Below are 22,142 nucleotides of genomic sequence, written 5' to 3'. Positions count from 1 at the left end.
ACCCTCCACTGTGTAATTACTGATTTCAGAGGGGTAGAGTTAATATTTTGTCAGGGGGCCTAGAAATTATATAGCAGGCCCCTGGACTACTTGTAGGAGCTCATGTCCTTGGAATTATGCAATTCTGTTAGGTGGTACAAGTTTGATCTCTTCGAAAATTCACATTTTGCAAGTAGTAATTACAAGGACATGGGCGCTTTTTCACTATACAGGATCTCGTTATTGCGGTAGTTTTGGCAAGGCGTGAACACACCTCAAAACAGGATCCTGCATCCTGCTGGTTGATTTCATCAGCTCCCCTGTATTGAACCTTTCCATCATGGCTGCCTGGCCTTCAGGTTGATCTGACTGAAAACATCTAACACTCGCTACTTTCTCAGGCCTCTCCTTAACCGGACTGCAGTAATGCCAAATACAAAAAATCTTCAAAGGCTCTATGGGCCTTTCTCCTCAGCTCCGACCCTGTGCAAAATACACACGCCTTAAACGTGGCATGAATTCTGTTCTAAAAGAGAGCAAAGCAAACGAACCCCCCCCCCCCCCCCCAACTCTCCGAGGGGCTCATTATTAAATACTTTTTACTTGTGATCTTCTGGTCAAATATGATTTAATGATATTCACTTCACTCTCAGCAGGCTCAGAGTAAGTACTAAAAAGAGTTCTGCTCGTTTGAGTCACACCCGGTTCGGTCCTGGGATCACTGAGAACTCTGAGAGCCCACCTCGGCCCCCCTGCGGCCCTCATTGGACCGGAGGAGCGCCGAAGGATTTTGCTACGCCTTAAAGTGGCAAATGGAAGTCTTGAGAAAGGGAGGAAAATTTGAAAAAAGAAAAAGGAGGCAAAAAAAGCAACACAGGCCACAGTTTTAATTAAGTAAATGAAGAGGAAAAAAATGGTCTTAATTAATGAAAGCTTTTAGCTAGCAGCTGCACCGGGGAATAGTACGGTTTTGAGAATCACACGGATGTCGACTTGGTAAATTCCAGTCATTTGTCTTAGGCAGAGTGTTTGTCCAATAAGCCTCATGGGCAGGGGGAGGTGGGTGCGATGGAATCTTTTTTTTTTTTTCTTTTTTCCCCGTCGTTCTCCCTCTATCTCTCGCCTTTTCTTTAATCTCCCTCGGCACGCTGCTGCACGCGCTTGATGGTCGTTAATCTTGAGAAAAGTCCCGACCAACAGCCGCAAAAAAACAAATCATAAAGAGTTTTCTCTTTTTGTGTTCAGATAGGAGTTTTAGAATTTTTCATCTTTGATGTTAGCTGCAAAAGCTAGCTAAAAACAAACATTAACAGGACGACGATCCCCACATCAGATGGAAGGTCTAATCAAGTGTCAGTGCGCTGGATTACCCATTGCATTTAATGAGATACAGAACACCAAGGATCCATTTTGACAAATTGTCACACACACATATATCAGCTGATGAGTCTCGGAATATGTAAACATATATCTATTCTAATGACATTATTAATGCAAATGTATACAGGGTCCAAAATTAACACTTTCCCAAATGACAAATACGAGCGTAAATTTGTTTTGGAGAGTAAATAAAACACTTCAGATGTTGGCTTGTTGCAAGATTACAAGGTTTTATCTGTAGGAGGGATTGTTGATGTAGCTGAAGTGAGTTATTAGAATAAAAAAAGCTATCATATCCAAAAGAAAACATTTGTTGCATTCTGAAAATATTCCTACAATCTTTAGACATTTATCTGGGATCTGTTTTTCTTCAGCGATGTGTTTAATGTTAAAATCTAATGGTTACTCTCATCTACAAAATAAAAGCCCATGAAGTGCCTTGAGTATATTCTTACAAATGTATTTCCTCAGTCCTCAGGCCATTTATCTGGGATCTGAAACACGAGGAACAAAATCAAATGTACTGTTTTTTACATTCATTTTTAATGTTAAAAGTAAAAAGATACTTAAAATGAATTTGCCGGGACTTTTATATTCCAACTTTTATTTTCTGATCATCTGGGGCCTCATGTATCAATGCTGCGTACGCACAAAAACTTATTTCTCGCTCACGTTTGGATTTACTAACGATGAAATTAATGTGAGAATGTGCGTTGGTCCACGCCAACTTCATGTCTGGCGTATCTGTATTTATTGTGTGTGTGTTTGTTTTATTTCCATGGGCAATTATGTTAAATTGCACACTACAAAGTATCTTTGAGCTGTGCAATGCCAGCTGTATGGGACGGGATCATCCGCATGTCTAGCAGGTATATAAGGTTTCCATACCATGCTGTTGAACCGCGGTAAAGTTAGTTTGACATTTGACATTCATTAGACATTCGACTTTAAACCAATTAAATTCTTTGCTCCTGTTATAGTTTGAGCCAAAAATAGGTCAGGTATTTCAACCATATGAAATTATACAATAAAAACAGTACCAAAATGTTCAGAAAAACATCCTGCTTATTACATAAGACTCTGTTTTTGGAATTAGCACTTTATTTATTTTATAGTATTTATAAAATATCTTTTAATGCAAAAATTGTAAAAGTCACTGAAACTCTGACACCATTTGAGATAAAATATTCAAATCAACTCTCCTCAAAGGGTGATAGTTCATCATCCCCTGTTCCCCCGCCTGTTCGGTCCACACTTTGACGGTGCACCGCTGTTCTCCTCTTACCTGCACCTTTACATCAGACCATTTCTTTTTTTAATTCCCTTAAAGTGCGATGTTCAGACCCCACTGCGTTAACCATGTCAGCTAAACTCTCCCGCTCTATTTTTTTTCTTTTGTTATTAATTCTGGAGGACAAACTTGCAAATAACTCAGTTCTTCCGACAGGAGTACCTCCAATTCACATTCTGTGAAGTTTCTCTTCTTGCTTGCTTTTGCCATTGCTTTTTCGTTTGGTTTTAATAATAATAGTAATTAGATAGTAATAATTAGAATAAACAAAAATACATTCTATACATTAAAAAATACATACATTGTAAAAAAATCCTGGTTGCCTTAAATTTTTAAGCTGAATCAAATTAACTTTATGAATCCATTGAACTTATATTATGTTAAACTGACTTAAAACAGCTTGCGTAACTAATAAAATTAAGATAGAACATGATTAACTTAGTTGAATAAGTTACAATGAACTAAAAACGTTAGCTATCAAAGAAATAACAAAGAAATGACTTTTTGGTGTGGTAAAATCTAATAAATTTACTCTCATCATTTTAAAGTTGTAATAAATGAAACGAGTAAAGAGAGTTAAATATTAATATTCATTTACTTGTAATATTTAAATATTTTCTGATCCTTGCAAACTTAGTAATATTAAGTACATTTTAATAATTGATATGTCATAATGGATGTGTAGTTCCCAGAATGCTTTGCATGGGACTGAATTAAGAGTAGAATATTTTGAAAATAAAAGCAATCTTAGGTGTTTAAATTTAAGAGAAAGAGATTAAGAGAAAAGAGATTAGCTTGAACATTAAGAAGAGTTTTGAGTAAGTGTTTTTAGTTTTGCAGTTACCATCTTTCAGAAGAGTAGCACTCGTGCTTTGGATCTTGGCATTTTTTCAACATTAATGTTTGATGCTTTACTCAAAGCGCCATAGCTATGCTAACTCTAATTCTGAGATCAGTAAGGATTTTTAAAGTAAACTTGCTCTTGGGTTCAATTTGCTTAAACTAAAGTGAAATAACAAATTCCAAGTCAGAGAAAATGTGTGTTTTAATTAAACAAGTTATGCAGAATGTACTAATTTGTAACTAATAAGATATATTTTGTTATTTAAAAAAGGATCCTTTTGCTAAAACAAGAACTTGACATTACATGAATAAACAAATAAATTGAATAAATATAGACTCAAAATTAAAGATAATCAATTAACTTTTACTTCATTAATTTAGGAGTGCTAGATTAAACATTAAGTAAATTTTACATGATATTGACAAGTTAATTGTATCTGATATAAGAATGTAAAATTTGCTTGAAATTTTTTAAAAGTAAATCTTGAGTATTTTTTCAGTGTGTATAGTGTTGTGAAAAGGAATATATTTTTGATTGATTGATTTATTTTTTTTAATAAATAATGGTATTTGTATTGCTTAAAGGTGATATATTTTTATGTTTTGCATACTAATGAAGCATTTTTACAGAAGAAGATGAAGCTGATTGACTAAAATTAACTTCCTGTGAGCACAGAATATTTGCACAAGAGAATTTGTAGAAAAAGAGGACGTATGTATGGGTGCGGCCAAAGAAGAACTGGAGAATGATTGACAAGTGACTAATTCCATTAAACTCCACCTGTTAATATCAGCTCCATATAAAACAGTGAATAAGGCAATGAAACTTGTTGCGCACCTCTGAATGTAACTCTTGCATTGCATTAAGTATAACAGAATTCTGTGAATCGAATTATTCATTTGTATCCAATAAATTGCTAATATATTAACCTTTGAAGAAAAACCTCTCCCGGCCTTTTTTATTGAAGACACAAGGAATTGATTAAATATTTGAACAATAAATTTAACGAATAATACATATAACGACTGATAATTTTGGACCCCAAATATAAATATGAGCAAATACAACATTAAAGACTTCAGCCACCCCAAATACATAACTGCAGTTCCTTTATAATATTTACAATTATTCCATTCGCAGCATCTAACAGAATGAACAGTGATATCCGTCAGCATTATTATATTTGAGCTCTGCCTAGTATGTTGTTGGGGTGCTTGAGTCTCTGTAATTTGAGGGCATGGATGAATGTTTCATGCATCACGTTTCTTAGACTCACCATAGTGCCCACGCTGTACGTGGCTGCAGGTCCAATCGTGTGGTGATAAGGGTCTGCTGTTGCATAGACTCTGCCATAGCTGAAGGAAAAGCAAGAAACGAAGAGGGCATTGAAGCTACGAGAAGATGGTATGCTTCAGCGAACGCTGTTCATTTGAACCAGATCCATTATCACTCTACACCCTTCCTCCCTCTCTCGACCTCTCTTTCTTCCTGTCTGATAAAAATGCAATCACTGGCTTGCCATAAATATACGGTATAAAGGTAAGAGTGTGTTAAAAGTGATAGGAGCTTTGTTATTGTTTTGGAGTAAAAGCACAGAGTATTTTATCTTATGAGCTTGTGGTAAAAGTTATATTGGTCAGAGGGGGAGATGATGCTGAAAAAGGAAAGCATAGAAGAATGGAAAAGAAAAAGGAATGTAGAAATGAAAAACAGTGCATTTGAAATTATTAAGCATACATTCTTAAAGACAGAAATCATGTATTCTTTCAAGATAATATCACAATTAGGTGAATGTTTGGGTGAATTGAGCAATTTTAGTACCATGCCTTTTAGGAAATTGTGCAGGTGTTCTTTCACTCCAGAATCAAATTAAAAAAGTTGCTGCTTTTCATGTTGTAATTAGTGAAATTCATTAAATAATTAAAGCAAATGTATTATCAAAAAATCTTCCGGAAAGTGGTGGAGAAAATAAAAAAACGTTGAAAAAAATGTTGAAAATGTTGAATTATATTCAAAAAATGTTGAAAATGTTGAATTACGAGCTATGGATTTGATGAATTATGTCATGCTTTATATTATTGTAATGTCGAAATATAACTACAGAAAACATATAATGCTAACAATTCTAAATATATAAAAATTACATAAACATGGGAATATAAAATATAATATAGTTGGAATTTAGTTTGTTCTATTGTTCAGAATAAAGTAACACACATTATGCAAAATCTAGTGTCTGTTTGTTTATTTATGACTTGTTTGATTGATTGATTAGTTGGATGATTGGCATATGCTTGATCATATCATTGTATGTAATTCATGAGAACAAATAATCTGAGAAATACCAGTATTAATTCCACTGACAAGAGTGGAGTGAAATTAAATTGAGGGTGCTTTCACATCTGTAGTACGTTACCTTAAATGTGATACACTGTAGCATTTTCAGCCATTTTGCTTCCTTTTCACACCAGACCGAGTGCTCTGAACTGAATCAGTTTAAACTAACTAAGAAGCAGTCATGTGACATTGTTCATCTAGTCGTTGGATAGATTATTTCCTGAACTGCAGTTTGATTGGTCAGAATCAACGTGTGCGCAAAACATGGATGTTAACGAAGAGTGGAGGGAAAAGTCAGTAGGCAGTATGGACCTCCTCAAAACTTTTGTCCGCGACCTGCCGTAATTGTGTCAAAAACCTTTCTCTCATCCCAAAATGCACCTCACAGCTGACCACGGCAGCTGGTTTAGCCAAAAAAAGCAAAGTATGAGGTCCGTTTACGTTCTCATCTCAAATTAGATGGCTCCGGGGTTTGTTTGAATGTGTACCGAGACCACCTCTTTAAGAAGGTCTTGATAGGGTTGTTTAGCCTACATTTAGTGCTCACCTGAGTACAATTGCCACTTTCACACCTGCCCAAGTAAAGCTACGGTCACACCAGAGTTTGTGTGTGCGAAATTCTGTCGTACGGCGCTGCGAAATGGGGCGGGATTAAATAAGATTATTAGACATTAAAAAAAGCGAGCGATTGCTCCATGTTTTAAATTTTTGTCCAGAGAGGTCTTGTTTTGATCCTCGATTGGTCTCACGCTGTCAAGTGATGCGATTTCGCAGGTCAGAGTTCACCAAGCTTGAACTTTGCACCGCAGCAACATGCGAAACTTCACGCATGACCCCGCGTTTCCGGTCTGACGCATTCGCGTGCGTATGAATGGAAGTCTATGAGAGGAAAAGCCCAGTGTGACTGCAGCTTCAACTGCACCAAACAGGCAAACAAAGTCTGGTATGTTTTATCCAAACTAAATGAGGCAGGTGTGAAAGCACTTTGAGTTTAATTGAATTCATAGCTAATGAGTTCTTAAAACAGTCCAAATTTATGAAACCAAATGTATTTCTAACAAAACAACAAACATTTCTCTGAAGGATTCTTAAACAAATACATTAATTCCACTTGCTTAATGATTCACTTAGATAAAATGATCTGTTTTTTTATAAAGCATCAAATCTACAAACGTGAAAACTACTATGATTTTTAAAAAAATCACTCATACTATACGTTTCTGTCTATTATTTTACAGTAAGAAAAAAGAAGGGGTATGTGAAATTACTAAAATAGTTGTTAGAAATCTTCAGTACATGTGTTCATCAGACTGCTTCTCCACAAACAGGGAGAGGGAGAAAATCACAAGACATTGTCTCAGAAAAACAATTCTAGAAATTTTACTTTACATGATATTGCCATCAAATTCAAAACATAAAATCAGCAGATGTGTGGCTTTTGACCTTTTACTTTTCTGTATTGCTCCAGGACTAATTATAAATATTTGTTTATGAAATAATAAAATGTTTAGTGCGGTGCAATTTTTTCTACATTAGTTAGGCATCTATATTTTTTTTGTTTTGAGCACCATAAACTCTAGATGATGGATAGTAAAGTCTAAAGTGTCTTCTTTCCAACGATACATGAACTGTGAATTTAGACCAAATTATTCAGCAACTGTTACTGTTTTAGTTTGGGAAGGTAATTTTTGAGACGGTGAGGAAAAGAAGGACACCGATATAGTCTCAGAAAACTTTTTACAGAAATGTTATTTTGCATGCTATCATCATCAAATTCGAAATATAAACTCATGAGACACTTTTTTTTTAGGTTATTACATTAATGTTTTCCTCTGTTTGTATATAAAATCAAATATTGAACACAGTATATTTTTTCTCATTACTTCATTATGTATAACTTTTATATTTTTAGCATGAAACTTTCTAGATGGACCATAGTAAAGCTCAAAGTGTCTTCTTTCCAATGATACCTAATTTACATTTATAGCTCACTGGGGTCAAGAACTGTTACTATTTAAATTTAGGTAGGTGTAAATCCCCAAAATGAGTGCTGGCTAACACTTTTAGAATGATGCATTTCCTACGAGGTCAGACCATACAAGGGTTATATATCTAAATAAACCCCCCTAAACCATTTTATAGAAATGCTTCCTTAAGTGACAACATTATCAAATTCCCATTTTAAAAGTTGCAAAGTACTACAGATATACAGTGGAGCAGGAAGGACCCAGCAAGGAAAGAAATGCATGGCTGCTTTGGATTTTGTGTTGTTGTGCATGTTCGAGTGAACAAGGCAGAGAGTTTATGTTCACAGCTCTCTTTATCCTTTTCATGCTCCTTTGCCCTCTCTTGTTTACCCAGGCTGCACTGTAAAGAGGCACAGGGCTGCTGGTGGCGGTGGCGTTCTCTCACTCTTTTCATTGGTACCGATTTGGAACTAATTCCTTCACGATGGGCCTTACTTCTTCCTTTATTTATTTATTAACCCCCCAACACATCCCTTTTTCATTTGTTGACTTTTTCTACAAACATACGCTTTGCAAATGAGGGCCTGCGGGGAGCAGATAAGGCAGGCCGAGCTGGGGACCGAGGGCACAGACTGAGGAAGGAGAAAAGAGCCGAGAGAGGGGAAATCCTGCACACAGACATGCTATTACATATGGAAATACTATCGGATCTGACCAGGTTTTTGTCGTGCGGGATTATTACAACATCAAAGGTCAGGCCAGCTCAGTGGAGTGAGAGAGAGAGCAGCACGGAGGGGATTTTAACTGCTGGTGACAGACACAGCAGACCAGGGTGGCTGGGAATCCCCATAACACTCAAGTCAGGCTACTACTTAACCTGCAGATTAACCGGGATGGGGAATGACCCGCTCTGAGGTAAACCTGGACAGCTAGTCTTAGCCATTTTTTTGCCATGTTCTATTTCTCCGTGACTGTCTTTCTTCAGTGAACACAAAATATGTTACTATTGAAGCATTTTCTTCCTCCACTGAATAAAAACATTACATTTTGAAACTGCTAAATAGATATAAACTCAAATTCAAGAAGGGGAAAAAATGGCAACTTCAAATTGGGGTCTCATAAATCTGAAAAAAAAATCTGATATTTATTAGGGGGCAGTTCTTGTTTCGAAGATCTAACATGATAGTGATGATATGTAATGGCTTGATAGTAAGAGAACCCCTTTAAATATATGTTTGGTCACACTTTGCAATAAGATTCAATTAGTTAATGTATTTACTAGCATGAATGAACAATACTTGTACAGAATTTATTAATCATAGTTTTATTAATGCATTATTAAAATCCAGCGTTGTGCTTGTTAACATTAGTTAATGCACTGTCAATTGGCAAGAGCTAACAATGAATGACTTTATATTTATTAACCACCATAAACAAAGATTAATAAACGCTGTAATAAACGTATTTTTAATTATTTGTTCATGTTAGTAAATACATGAACTAATTCATCTTACAAATTCAGACATTTTTGTTAGTATAATACAAGATATATGAATTGTGAGATTCTGATAAACCCTGCTAATAAACAAGGCCCCAATTTTGAGAAAAAAAATATGAATTATAAAATGCAATTTAAATAAACTTGGAACTGTTTTATAAATCAAAAATGCGAGACAAAAAGTCAAATACATTTTTCATATTAAATAAAGCAGAGATGCCCAAACTAGGGCCTGTGGGGCAAAGTTGGCCTATGGTAACCTTTGATTTGGCCCGCCATCGTATCTAAGAAGAAAGGGGGGAATGATGGCGATGGTTTAGAGATTGTCATTTCAAATTTAATTTAACCTTTTATTTGTTTGTTTTATTATTAAGCTACAAAAAGCTAACTGAAATTAAAGTTTCAATTGAAATGGTGTCAATTAATTAGATTTAGTTTAAAATGTACATCCTGTCACCAGACGGATAGAGGACTTTGGTGAGCAAATCAAGGCAAAGGTAGATTCTGCTTGACTAATGTATTCAGTGTTGAACTCCACTGTGTTATAAACATGATTGTTCATTCATTCATTCATTTTATTTTATTTTATTTTATTTTATTAAAATTTTGTCCCATTATTAATCAGGGGTTGCCACAGCGGAATGAACCGCCAACTTATCCAGCATATGTTTTACGCAGTGGATGCCCTTCCAGCCGCTACCCATCACTGGGAAACACCCATACAATGCCATTCACACACATACACTACGGACAATTTAGTTTGCCCAATTCACCTACATCACATGTCTTTGGATAGTGAGGGGGGATCGGAGCACCCGGAAGAAAACCAACGCGAACATGGAGAGAACATGCAAACTCCACACAGAAACGCCAACTGACCCAGCCGAGGCTCGAACCAGGGACCTTCTTGCTGTGAGGTGACAGCGCTACCCACTGCGCCACCGCGTTGCCTAAATGTGAATGTTTATGATTTTATTTCAATAGTTATCATTAAAGGCGTTATATTGCATTAGGTAATATGATTCAAAGTAATGCTTTCTACTTATTTTTCTATTAGGAAATAAATTAGGCAACTTTAATGTAAAATGGCTTGGTTTATTTTTCTTCGGCCCACAGTTGTCAATGATATTTGGTTTTTGGCCCTACATTCATCAAAAAATGTGGGTACTCCTGATATAAAGCATCTTATATTAAGCAAAAGATAAATTTACAACTTTTTGAAAAGACATGAGAACCTCAAAACTCGGCCTCATATCTGACTTACTTTCTTCTGTGGAACACAAAAGAAGTTTATTTGTCCACACAATGAAAATCAATGGGGTCTAATGCTGCTCTGGACCCTATTGACTTTCACTGCATGGACAAAATCAAAACAAAATGTCTTCTTTTTGTGTTCTACAGAAGAAAAAGTCATGCAGCAGTAAATGATGAGAGAATTAATTCTCTGTTAAGAGGTGAGTTCAGGAGTCTGTGTCATTTAAACACTTACTTTTAAACCCTCCGCCATGACATATCAAATTAGAGTGCGAAACGCTGGGCTGGCTTATGTGAAAGCAAGGAGGCGAACGACAAGTGATGCAGAAAGCAGTGGAGAGAGAAAAAAGAGAGCTGGAGTGAAAGAGGGGACGCAGGAAGGGGGCTGAAATAAGTGCGGTGGAATGCCAGTCTTGTCACCTGCTCTGATGTGGATCTGTGCTTGGCTCTGATAAATCTTACATTATCTGGGCTCTTCAGGCTGGCAGGCAGGGCCGTGCCTTATCGGCACTGACACGCTCAATCTTGCCTAGATTAAACCAGTGCCTGGCCTGATCCAACCTGACAGGGTCCCCACAGGTCCTGGATAAATTACTGACAACCCTGCACCACCTTCGTCTTCACACACACACACACACACACACACATGCACTCAACCCTGTGGCCTGAAGTGAGCAAGCTAAGTGGTTACGGAAATAAAGGTTGAATTCAAGTTTAAAGGGCGAGAGTGTATCAAAGATTGGGAAGCGATGTCTAAATGATCTCATTTAAGCCAATTTAATGAGAAAGCAGATCTGTAAACACAAACCGGGCATTCAGAGTCGAGGAAGCACTTTCCAGAATGACTTTAGGACTCAAATACTGCTAAAAGTCACAATGGATAATGTGTCAACAGGCCTTAAAACACACACACACACACACACACACACACTGGGCTGATTCGTGATGTTTTGAAATGCAGCTTCTTTATTTTGCAGATAATGCTATGTTTATGCTAACCTTGTTACTTCTGGAAAAATCTGGCAAAACTAATGAGCCAACAGATGTAGTGTATGATGTTTTGGGAGATTTCTATGTACAGATATGTGTGTTAAAATGCATCATTTACAACTAGTTCTGTACACTGCACAAAATGTTTATAAAAACACAGGCGTTTTTTGAGAATATGTTGTAGGAATGTCCAGATCTGATCACTAAATCAGGTCCGATCACACGGTTTCAGTCGGATGATACTTCCTGATCAGGACTCGAATATATATATATATATATATATATATATATATATATATATATATATATATATATATATATATATATATATATATATATATATATATATATATATATATATATATATATATATATATATATATATACGCTATAGGTTAAATGCCGGCAAAGTAGAACACGGAAGCAGCTTGAATCGGAAAGCGTGAGTATGTCTGCACTTCAGAGGTATTATAATGTTGATGACGTCAACGTTGCCATAGCAAAATGTGAGATATGTAAACTTGCGATTGCCTGTCGGTTATTTTAAGTTGAGGTGCTGTTTGTTTTTATTTTAGATTTTTTTTATTGATGTTATTTATTACTTGATTGTTCAAGCTACCTTACAGAAGTGCTCTGTTTGTTTATTAACAGAGTTGTGGAATGTTAAAATAAGGTGAATTAAATAAAAAATAAAGAACATCCTGGATCTCTTTCTTCGGTCTTCTTTATTCTTTTTTGTATGTATTTCAGAATTATCAGATCGGGCTTCGGTAGATACTCAAAATTAGATGACTCGAACTCGAGGGCAAAAAAACCTGATCGGGACATCCCTAATATGTTGTCTCTCTCATGAATTATTGAACCGTGAGTGTACAGACCAGGATTAAACACTTAAAAAAAGAAAACCAAAAACTTTCACAGCCCCAAAATACATTTAATTTGTACTGTAACATTTTAGTTAAGTAACAGTTCTTATCTATTGGCTTTGTAAGAGTATAAATTATCATATGCATTTGTTTATATGGCAGGACATGTCTTTTTCACCACGAAGGTCCATACAGATACCAAAGGCAGATACTGATAAGATCAGGGACTGATTAATACAGTATGTGTGTGGACTTTCAGGGTTTTACGGTGTGGTCACACGTTGATTGGTCAGTTTGTATGTCTCAGTATTTGGGCTTTGGTCAGATGGTCAAGAAAGATACAAAATATGTGGTGAACTTTGCTCTGGCTCTCTTTTCCTGCTCTGCTCCTCCATCTTATCTGGCCCCATTGCTATCAGGTTCTCTTTGAGGCCTAATCTATGGTCTTTGTCTCTCTCTCTTCCTCCTCCTGTCTCAGGTAACTTTATTTTACATTTAAGCTGGGTACAATTATTATCATATGTTTTTTTTATCTGTTGGCTCTTTAGTTTTGCCAGATTTTTCCAGAAGTAACAAGGTTACCATAAACTTAAACTTTTTCTTCGAAGGAAAGAAGCTGCATTGGATGTGTGTGTTTTAAGGCCTGTTGACACATTATCCATTGTGACTTTAAGCAGTATTTGAGTCCTAAAGTCATTCTGAAAAGTGCTTCCTTGACTCTGAATGCCCAGTTTGTGTTTACAGATCTGCTTTCTCATTAAATTGGCTTAAATGAAATCATTTAGACATCGCTTCCCAATCTTTGTTACACTCTCGCCTTTTAAACTTGAATTCAACCTTTATTTCCGTAACCACTTATCCTCTTCTGCTCTGGAGTCTATCTTCTCTCGCTCTATTGCTATCAGGCTCTCTTTGAGGCCTACTCTCTGGCCATTGTCTCTCCCTCTCACTCAGGTAACTTTATTTTACATTTAAGCTGGGTACAATTATTATCATATGTTTTTATCATTGCATGTTTTATCTTTCTTTTTACAATTATTTTGTAACTAATTCAGTTTTTAAGTAATTTTCAAGTATTTTTGAATTACTTCTGATTTAACATCAACAATTAATTGATTCATATTGCAATACAATACAATCACATAATAGCAATGCTGTCCCACATTTTTAGCTATTAATGCTGCCCTTATTTCCATTTTTGGTACAAGATTGCAGAAGGATGGTTTGATTGGAAATGTACAGTTTTTCACTATCATACTGATAACTTTGAAGTCATTCAGCAGAACTACAGTTCGAACCGCTGTAGTTAAAAACACTTTCTTTACAGCTTAGTACCTAAGACATTGGCTGCTTATTAATACTTATAAAGTACATAAGGTGCATGATTTTATTCTTCATTCCTAATCCTACCTAATACTTAAACCTAACTACTACCCTAATAACTATTAATAAGCAGCAAATTAGGAGTTTATTGAGGCAAAAGTCATAGTTAACAGTTTATTCATCTTTAAAATAAAGTGTGACCATTTGATTTGATCTCAAGTTTTTCATAAACCAGTGTCCTCTTGTGACTCAGACCGAGATAAAGACAAACACATTTAGTATTTGGAAGCGTGGTTCATAAATCAACATTATATAGACCAAAGAGCTAATATACACAGCCCAAAATCTCTAAGGCCACATTTATACTGTCAGGTCTTGATGCCCAATTCCGATTTGTTGCCTAAATCTGATTTTTTTGCCTGTCCGTTTACACAATCTTTTAATTGTGACCCATATCTGATATATGTGTTTACACTTGACATACAATTTACGATGTCGCGCATGCATAAAGGCGGGTTCTAGCATCCGCGCCACTCTAGCTACACTGGAAGATATTGTCTTGGTTTTTAGCTCTGCGAAATATGCGAAGTTCGCCCAACTTTAAAATGATTTTGAGGCACAGGTGGAGGAGAAGGGAAAGGGTCGCCATCGCAGCTTGGGCCTATGATTTATATATGGTATCCTATACCATTCAGAGGAATTTGTGAGAGAGATCTCAGGTCTGGTGGGAGCAAATTGTGGCGACTGATCTCTTTCCTCCTTCATGTTTCCTCTGTTGTTGTTGTTGTTTACCACGTTGGAGTCTCCACACACGCTTTTTTCTTCTACGTGCCTTCTTCCTTTTAACAAACTGGAATTCCTCAATAGATCTGCCTGTTTACATGATAGTCACATTGTCAAATATCTGATTTATATCTGATTTATTTCCACATATGAAGGAAGCCTGAAACCGATCTCTGTATATCCGAATGCATGCGCTTTTAGAATAGATCCGATCGGAATTGGGTCACATTTAACTGGCAGTGTAAACGGAGCCAAACTTTGATCTCAGAAGATTTTTAAGCATCAACCAATTATGGAAAGTCAAACAGGAGGTGCCGGTGAACTCTTACCTGTCACTGTAGGCGGCTGCGGCTGCTGCGGCTGGTTGGGCATATCTGTATGCTGCATAGCCACCCTGTCAATTACATAGGGACATCCGTCAGGCAAATGCAAACTGCGGGGCATCAATGACAGCAGATTTTTAGGACCACAATACAACTGGACTGTTCATACATTAACAGTCCCAAAAGCTCAGTTACAGCCTTAAGAGAGCTGCTGAAAAGCCCTGTCAATGCTCACTAAAATCAGCGCTGAGTGATTTAGGTGGTATTTAGTTTGCCAATACAGCTTTTTGTGAGGCCTTTTTGTTTAATGGGGAATTGTCAGATTGACTGCATTAGCTCTTCATATAGATCTCGGCACAGATGCCTAACAGCCGAGTCCGAAAGCGAACCATCTGAGCGTCTTCACTTATCTACGCTGAGTGCAGCAATAGCGGCGCAACCAACGGCGTGTCTTTCTAGAGCGCATCAATCCCATCAATTGAAATGGCAGGGCCGGGCAACTATCGATCAGCATGGTAAGTGGCAATCTGGTATAAACAATTAAAATCAGTCAATGTTTGCTTACTGCGAATGAACCAAATGGAAGATTTGGCTGAAGCTATTGAAGGGGCCTTTTAATTAATGTGGCTGGCCAATACGAGTCCCCTGGCTCTGTGCCCAGGGGAGCAGTCTTGACACACGCGACGTGCTCATCCGTGGTTGGAGAGCGGCACAAGACAACACTAAATATTGCTTGTATAAGCATTAGATGACATCTGACGAAGCTATTAATTGCTCCATTCAAGCTAGCTATTAATAGCCATGTTGTAAGCGGCGTCGGATGACATCGCCTGAGATTGTTAGCCGCAACAACCCAGCGTTTCCCCATGCTAGTCTTGATGTCTTGTGAACACTTACACTACAAACATGCCAAGCTTTAAACAACAGGGAATGTATTTGCTGGCTGCGAGCGAGTATCTAAGTGGCTGGGGTGTTTATTGAAGTGTCTGTTTTAATGAAACGCAGCTCCGCTCTTTGTTATTTTAGCTCGCTGACTTCACTGGTACATTATGTGAATAATCGCGGTGCCAGAGCGCATGCAGGACTTAGGCATCGCAGATACAGGCCTGTGCGCTGAATTATAGATGCTCTCATTTATTTTTCAGCTCGGGAATAATGTCCGATGCTACTCCGCTAAGATCAAATGTTTAGCTACTGGAGTTGAAGAAGAAGAAGGAGGAAAAAAAATCAGGTCACAGAAAAGCGTGTGCATGGATTCGGTGGAAGTTACAGCTTCTTAATTCCGGTGAACACAGATGGATTTAGACAGACAGATCTATCACATTTGATATTTATGACAGCATGTCTGATTTTTTTCAATACAAAAAGGTATAATAAGCACAGCCAGTCATAAACGTAAAGCCTTAAGCATACTTGAAATCATAACATTCATAACAATGGATGTTACTGATGTCCAATGGCTTTAGTAGACTTATTTAAAATGTTTTAAACGCAATGATTTGTATTTTAAAAAAGTCGGTAATGCTCACCATATTGAGGAAGATAATTTTACCAATTAGCATATGTTTTTTTCTATTTGAATACATTTGAATATTCATGATACAGTTGAATTTGCAGGGTCACAATCTTTCACAAGCCATTATGAATCAGCTTGGCAGTGCCTGGTCACTATGAATTGTTGAGTGTAAAGAATAAAAAAAAAATGTGGAAGTTACAGCTTCATAATTCCGGTGAACACAGATGGATTTAGAAAGACAGATCTATCACATTTGATATTTATGACAGCATGTCAGATTTTTTGCAATACAAAAAAAGGTAGAATAAGCACAGCCAGTCATAAACGTAAAACTTTGAGTAGACTTGAGATAATATTCATAACAATGGATGTTACTGATGTCCAATGGCTTCAGTAGACTCATTTAAAAAGTTTGGAATGCAATGATTTATATTTTTGAAAAAACATTTTGTGAAAGATCATTCAACCCATTAACACAACTTTATTCTAATTGAATATTTATGAATATTCATGATAAATTTGAATTCCTAGTATGCAGGGTCACAATCTTGCAGAAGCCATTATGAATCAGCTTGTCAGTGCCTGGTCACTATGAATTGTTGAGTGTAAAGAATAAAACTATTTCGTAAAAGTTACAGCTACTTAATTACGGTGAACACAGATGAATTTAGAGAGACAAGTCTATCACATTTGATATTTATGACAGCATGTCCAATTTTTTTCAATACGAAAAAGGTATAATAAGAACAGCCAGTCATAAACGTAAAGCCTTAGTAGACTTGACGTCATAACGTTCATACCAATGGATGTTACCGATGTCCAATGGCTTCAGTAGGCTCATTTAAAAAGTTTGGAATGCAATGATGCTCTATAATGCTCATCATATTGTGAGAGATCATTTTACCAATTCGTGTTTCTTTTTCTATTTGAATACATTTGAATTGGATGGTGAAGTTGAATTTCCAGTATGCAGGGTCACAATCTTTTACAAGTCATTGTGAATCAGCTTGTCAGTGCCTGGTTACTATGAATTGTTGAGTGTAAAGAGTTCTGTGGAAGTTACAGCTTCCTAATTCCGGCGAACACAGATGGATTTAGAGAGACAGATCTATCACATTTGAAATTTATGACAGTAAGTCAGGTTTTTTTTCAATACAAAAGGGTATAATAAGCACAGCCAGTCATAAACGTAAAACTTTTGAGTAGACTTGACATCTTAACGTTCATAATAATGGATGTTACTGATGTCTACTGGCTTCAGTAGACTCATTTAAAAAGTTCTGAAAGAAATAACTTATATTTTAAAAAGTCTGCACTGTAAACTCTAATAAGTTGAGACTACTTGAGGATGATTTGAGGAAAGTGATTCCCTTAGTGTTCGAATATTGGGAAATCGTCAACTCAATTAATTGAGTAATTAATTCAATTAACCTTAATGTTTAATCACAGATAACTTAAATGTTTAAGTACAGATCATTTTAAAATCGCTACTGGACTATACTTCCAAATTTTTCAGCTTTTATATTCTTTACTTACTAACTTACTCCCTGGGCCGTTTATATCGATGTTGATATTTAGCCACACCATGTTGGTGTTTTGTAACATCTAATTTTTATGAAGTTGGTCGTTAGCCTAATACTCAACCCTCAACCTGGAGGTCCAGGACATACACACACTACGGACAATTTAGCTTACCCAATTCACCTATAGCGCATGTCTTTGGACTGTGGGGGGAAACCGGAGCACCTGGATTAAACCCACACAAACACGGCGAGAACATGCGCACTCCACACAGAAATGCCAACTGACCCAGCTGGGACTCGAACCAGCAACCTTCTTGCTGTGAGGCGACAGCACTACCCACTGTGCCACCATGTCGCCCCTGCGTGTATATTAATTAAGAAAAATGATTATAAGCATTTAAATACCTACTTACTAATTTATATTTTCTCTTTCGTCAGATGGGTTCAGGTTGTGCTTCTGTACTGCTGCGCTTCAGCAAAATTCAGCATCACAAGCAAAATGACCGTCTTGTGTCACATAACATGTATCGACCAATCAGAGCGGTTGCCAAGGCAGAATTTAAAGCACAACCAATCATTTTAAACAGAGACATGGTGAATCGTTAAGAAATTAAAATGTTAATTAAATATTAATTAAAAGTTTTTTGCTGCCTAATGAGTAAGTTAAACACACCTGCTTTAGATGCCAAAGTTTGTATTTTAAGAAATGTAATGTTATATTAACTTAATATTTGGTCACGCTTTATTTTGATGATCCGTTTGCTGAATTTAAGTTACATGCCAACTAATTCTCAGATTATAAACAAACTGTTAGGTTGGGGTTAGGGGTTGGAGTCATAGGGTTAGTGTAAGTTGACATGTACATGCAAAGTTTCTTATAGTCAGTTGAAGGAGCAGTATCAATATATATTAAGCAGTCAACTAATACTCAAATGGACCATCAAAATATAGTGTTTTAGTAATGACAACAGCTGGGTTTACAGTGTGTAGTGCTGACCATATTGTGAAAGATCATTTTACCAATTAGCATATGTTTTTTCTTTTTAAATACATTTGAATCGGATGCTAAAGTTGAATTTCCAGTATGCAGGGTTGCAATCTTTCACAAGTCTTTGTGAATCAGCTTGGCAGTGCCTGGTCACTGAATTGTTGAGTGTAAAGTATAAAAAATCCAACTTCCTCAGCCAACTATTGCTTTATAATTTATTTAAAAGTCCCCAGAGATGCATCCTAGACTTTATTGGCAAGTAAACGCATGCTACTGTACGTACATTTGTCAAAATTCTCTCGACTGTAAGATTTATTTAGGCACGTGTCCATAGTCCTGGCTAAGAGTTTGCAAACTTGGTGGCAAACATACTATTGTGCGTGCCAGGTAAAGGCATCACAATTACGTCCACGTTCATTTGTCCTGTTTCAGATCTAAATGTTGAATTAATTTCCATTTTTCATGCAGCACAATAATTCTGGGTAGGGGAGGCACACTCTCTGATCACCTGACAGACTAATAGGCTCAGACTGCCTGTCAAAAACAATAGAGCCTGGGCACAATCTCAGGCTGGAGAGCGAGGCCTTTGGGCTGTATTTTAATGGAGGCTGAGGGAAAGGCGGATCAAATGCGTGCCATAAATTAAAACAAAAACACTGTAACGTCGACTTCATCAACTTGATCCCGAATGATTTTCCACCCACTTAGAATGAAACCAGGCAGTAGAGGAGATAAAATGTGAACGTTAAGATTAGGCGTCACATGCGCATGGAGGGGGTGGGGGGTGGGGGTCATTTTTGGTTCATTCCATACTTTAGATTTAGATTAGGTTTAGTTTACCATAAAATCCATAGAAATTCTGGGTCTTTCCTCAAAAGACTGGATGGGGATTCTTAGAAGACCATGATTGGTAAGGGCTGATAGAGAGAATTTGGTCAGGACACGAGGATTACACCTCTGCTACGCCACTTTGGCTTGGGTTGGGTTGGGTTGGGTTTTCTTCACTAGTTTGTGCAATACATATACTGGACATGCCTCATTGAGCCAAATTCATATATTTAATTCAATTATATCTCACTTATTGATTAATCTTACTTAACGTTTCAGTGTTTTTGTGAAAATCATTTGATTCTGACATATGCAGTAATATATAATGAGCGATTTCAACAAAAATGCAATTCTCAAAAACATAAAATGGTAAATTTACAGAATATTGACAGTCTACATCAATGCATTGATAAATGGGTGATCACAAAACATTGTGCTTAACGGGTAACTTGTGAAAGTAGGCATCTATTTAAATACTATGGGCTCTATTTTAACAATCTAGGCACAAAAGTCGAAAGCACATGGCGCAAAAGCATTAAGGGCAGGTCCGAATCTACTTTTGCTATTTTAAGGATGGAAAAATACTGTCTGCGCCATGGTGCATAGTCTAACAAGATTGTGCTTATTTTCTTAATGAGTTATAGGTGTGTTTTGAGCATAACGTGCATTAAAACAATCAGAGTCTCATCTCCCATTGCCTTTAAGAGTCAGTTGCGACGCACCATGGTGCTTTTGCTGTTTACATGACAGACTTTGTAAGTGGAAAAACAGAATGCTTTAGTAGTGAGAAAACAGTTGAAAAAAACATCTGCAGCACGAGGATAAATAACGAGCCCCCCCATTCTGCCCCTTTACTTTCTCTTTACTTTACTTTTACTCTTTACTCCTTTACTTTCGTGGAGTAAGGAAACAGTGGAAACTCACTCCGCTAAAGACATCCATTAGCCTACATATTTAATTACGTTTGTTAAGAGCAAAGATTTGTTTCAAAACAATTTCTAAATTCAATTCTAATTTCCAGCTAGTTAAAAATAAACAATAATAACGAAATGTGGTCAAAAAAGTTATATCCAAACACACGTCCTATTCTTATGCCCTATATGGTGATGCAAACGTCTCCTAAACCTGACAGGTGGGAAAATCTAAACTAGTTTTTATTAAAACAAATATAAATATGCATATAATAAATAATACACAATGTGTAAGCTTGGACCCGCACTTTAGACCAGCTGTCAGTTGCCAGCTGAAAAGCTGAAAATAGCAACAAATAGCGCCAAACATGTCTTGCGCCTTATCGTGCCGGTGTTTGATGGGGCCCTAAGAGTCTATTTTGACTTTCAAACTACATAAAAAAAGTGTTGATCAGTTGGTTAGAGCTACCTTCAGACTGGCGACTGAAAAAATGTCCTTCATTAATTAAGATACAGATCAGAGCAAAGGGTTTTGCACAATTTTAATGGCTAACCCCCTACACATATTTTTTGTCGTCCTTCAGGGGAGATCAAGTGTTAATTAAGGAGGGCTTCAAACCTTGAGAATTTACTGTAGGAGATTTCCTTGGAAAAACTAAGTAGCTGCTGGAGGTGTGGTCTCAGAAATACCACTTTCGACAGCAACTTATATTTCCAAGGAGGTCTTCCATCCCTGATACTGACCAGCCACGACCCTGCCTAGCTTCAGTTGGCAACCGCTCTTGAGCTACAGCGTGATATTGCTTTGGAGATCAACTAAAGATGTCAAAGAAGGGCATGCTGGAAGCTCAACATGTGTGAATTCATTGTGCCATGCAATGTTATGCACAGGAAAACCCCCAAAAGGTTCTAGTACAGCACAAACGGCCACCCTGGCGGATACGCACATGGTGACCCGAGCTGACCCTTGGCTTCATGAAAGATTCAGTAGCAGCTGCTCAGGTTAGGCTCAGCGAACATGTCCTCAAAGAAGCATACAGTACAACCCTGGCTTTCTTTAAAGAGACAGTAGAAAAAAAAACCTGGAAAACGCAACAGAATTCGGGATACTCACATAGATCTCTGCACCGTAGAAGCCATCTTGGTAAACCACACTGCAAAACACAACAAGAAATAACAAAACACAATACATCAGCGCCAAAAAGTCTACACAGTTTCCTCACTGTGTGTAGTGAAGGAAATAAATTATGCAGTGATGCATTCATTCAGCAGACAAAACAATGCACTCTAGACTGTGAGGAAGGGGGGGGAAATAAAGCAGATTAGGAAAGACCACCATTTTCTGTGCTTAGAGGAAAACAATGTTGCTTTATAATGGGCTTTGCTCTGTCTTGTCACTGGGGAAAACTGGTAGGGCTCGCCATTAGAGTGTAACACACTTTATAGCCATCAAGCGGTCATGTTGCAGGTTAAGGCTGTAGCACATATAATGTGAAAATGGTCCTTTGATGACAGTGCTTTTAAGTGCTGAGGTTTACCTA

General features: G+C 37.0%; 1 protein-coding gene across 7 annotated transcripts in view; it reads right to left on the bottom strand.

Annotated features, from left to right (window-relative positions):
• Positions 1-22,142, bottom strand: part of rbfox3a (RNA binding fox-1 homolog 3a) — a 756,006-nt gene that overhangs the window by 25,701 nt on the left and 708,163 nt on the right. For 6 of the 7 annotated variants that reach the window (XM_056469067.1, XM_056469069.1, XM_056469066.1 and 3 more), the window contains 3 exons: positions 21,716-21,755; positions 14,842-14,906; positions 4,771-4,849 (listed from right to left, as the gene is read on the bottom strand). In XM_056469067.1, the coding sequence (XP_056325042.1) occupies positions 4,771-4,849; positions 14,842-14,906; positions 21,716-21,755 (184 nt within the window). Of the gene's footprint in view, positions 1-4,770; positions 4,850-14,837; positions 14,907-21,715; positions 21,756-22,142 lie in introns of those variants that run through there. The other variant, XM_056469070.1, reaches the window with a different exon arrangement.

Source organism: Danio aesculapii, chromosome 12 (genome assembly GCF_903798145.1).
Source record: "Danio aesculapii chromosome 12, fDanAes4.1, whole genome shotgun sequence".
NCBI lineage: Eukaryota > Metazoa > Chordata > Actinopteri > Cypriniformes > Danionidae > Danio > Danio aesculapii.
This window is presented reverse-complemented; position numbering and strand designations above follow the sequence as displayed.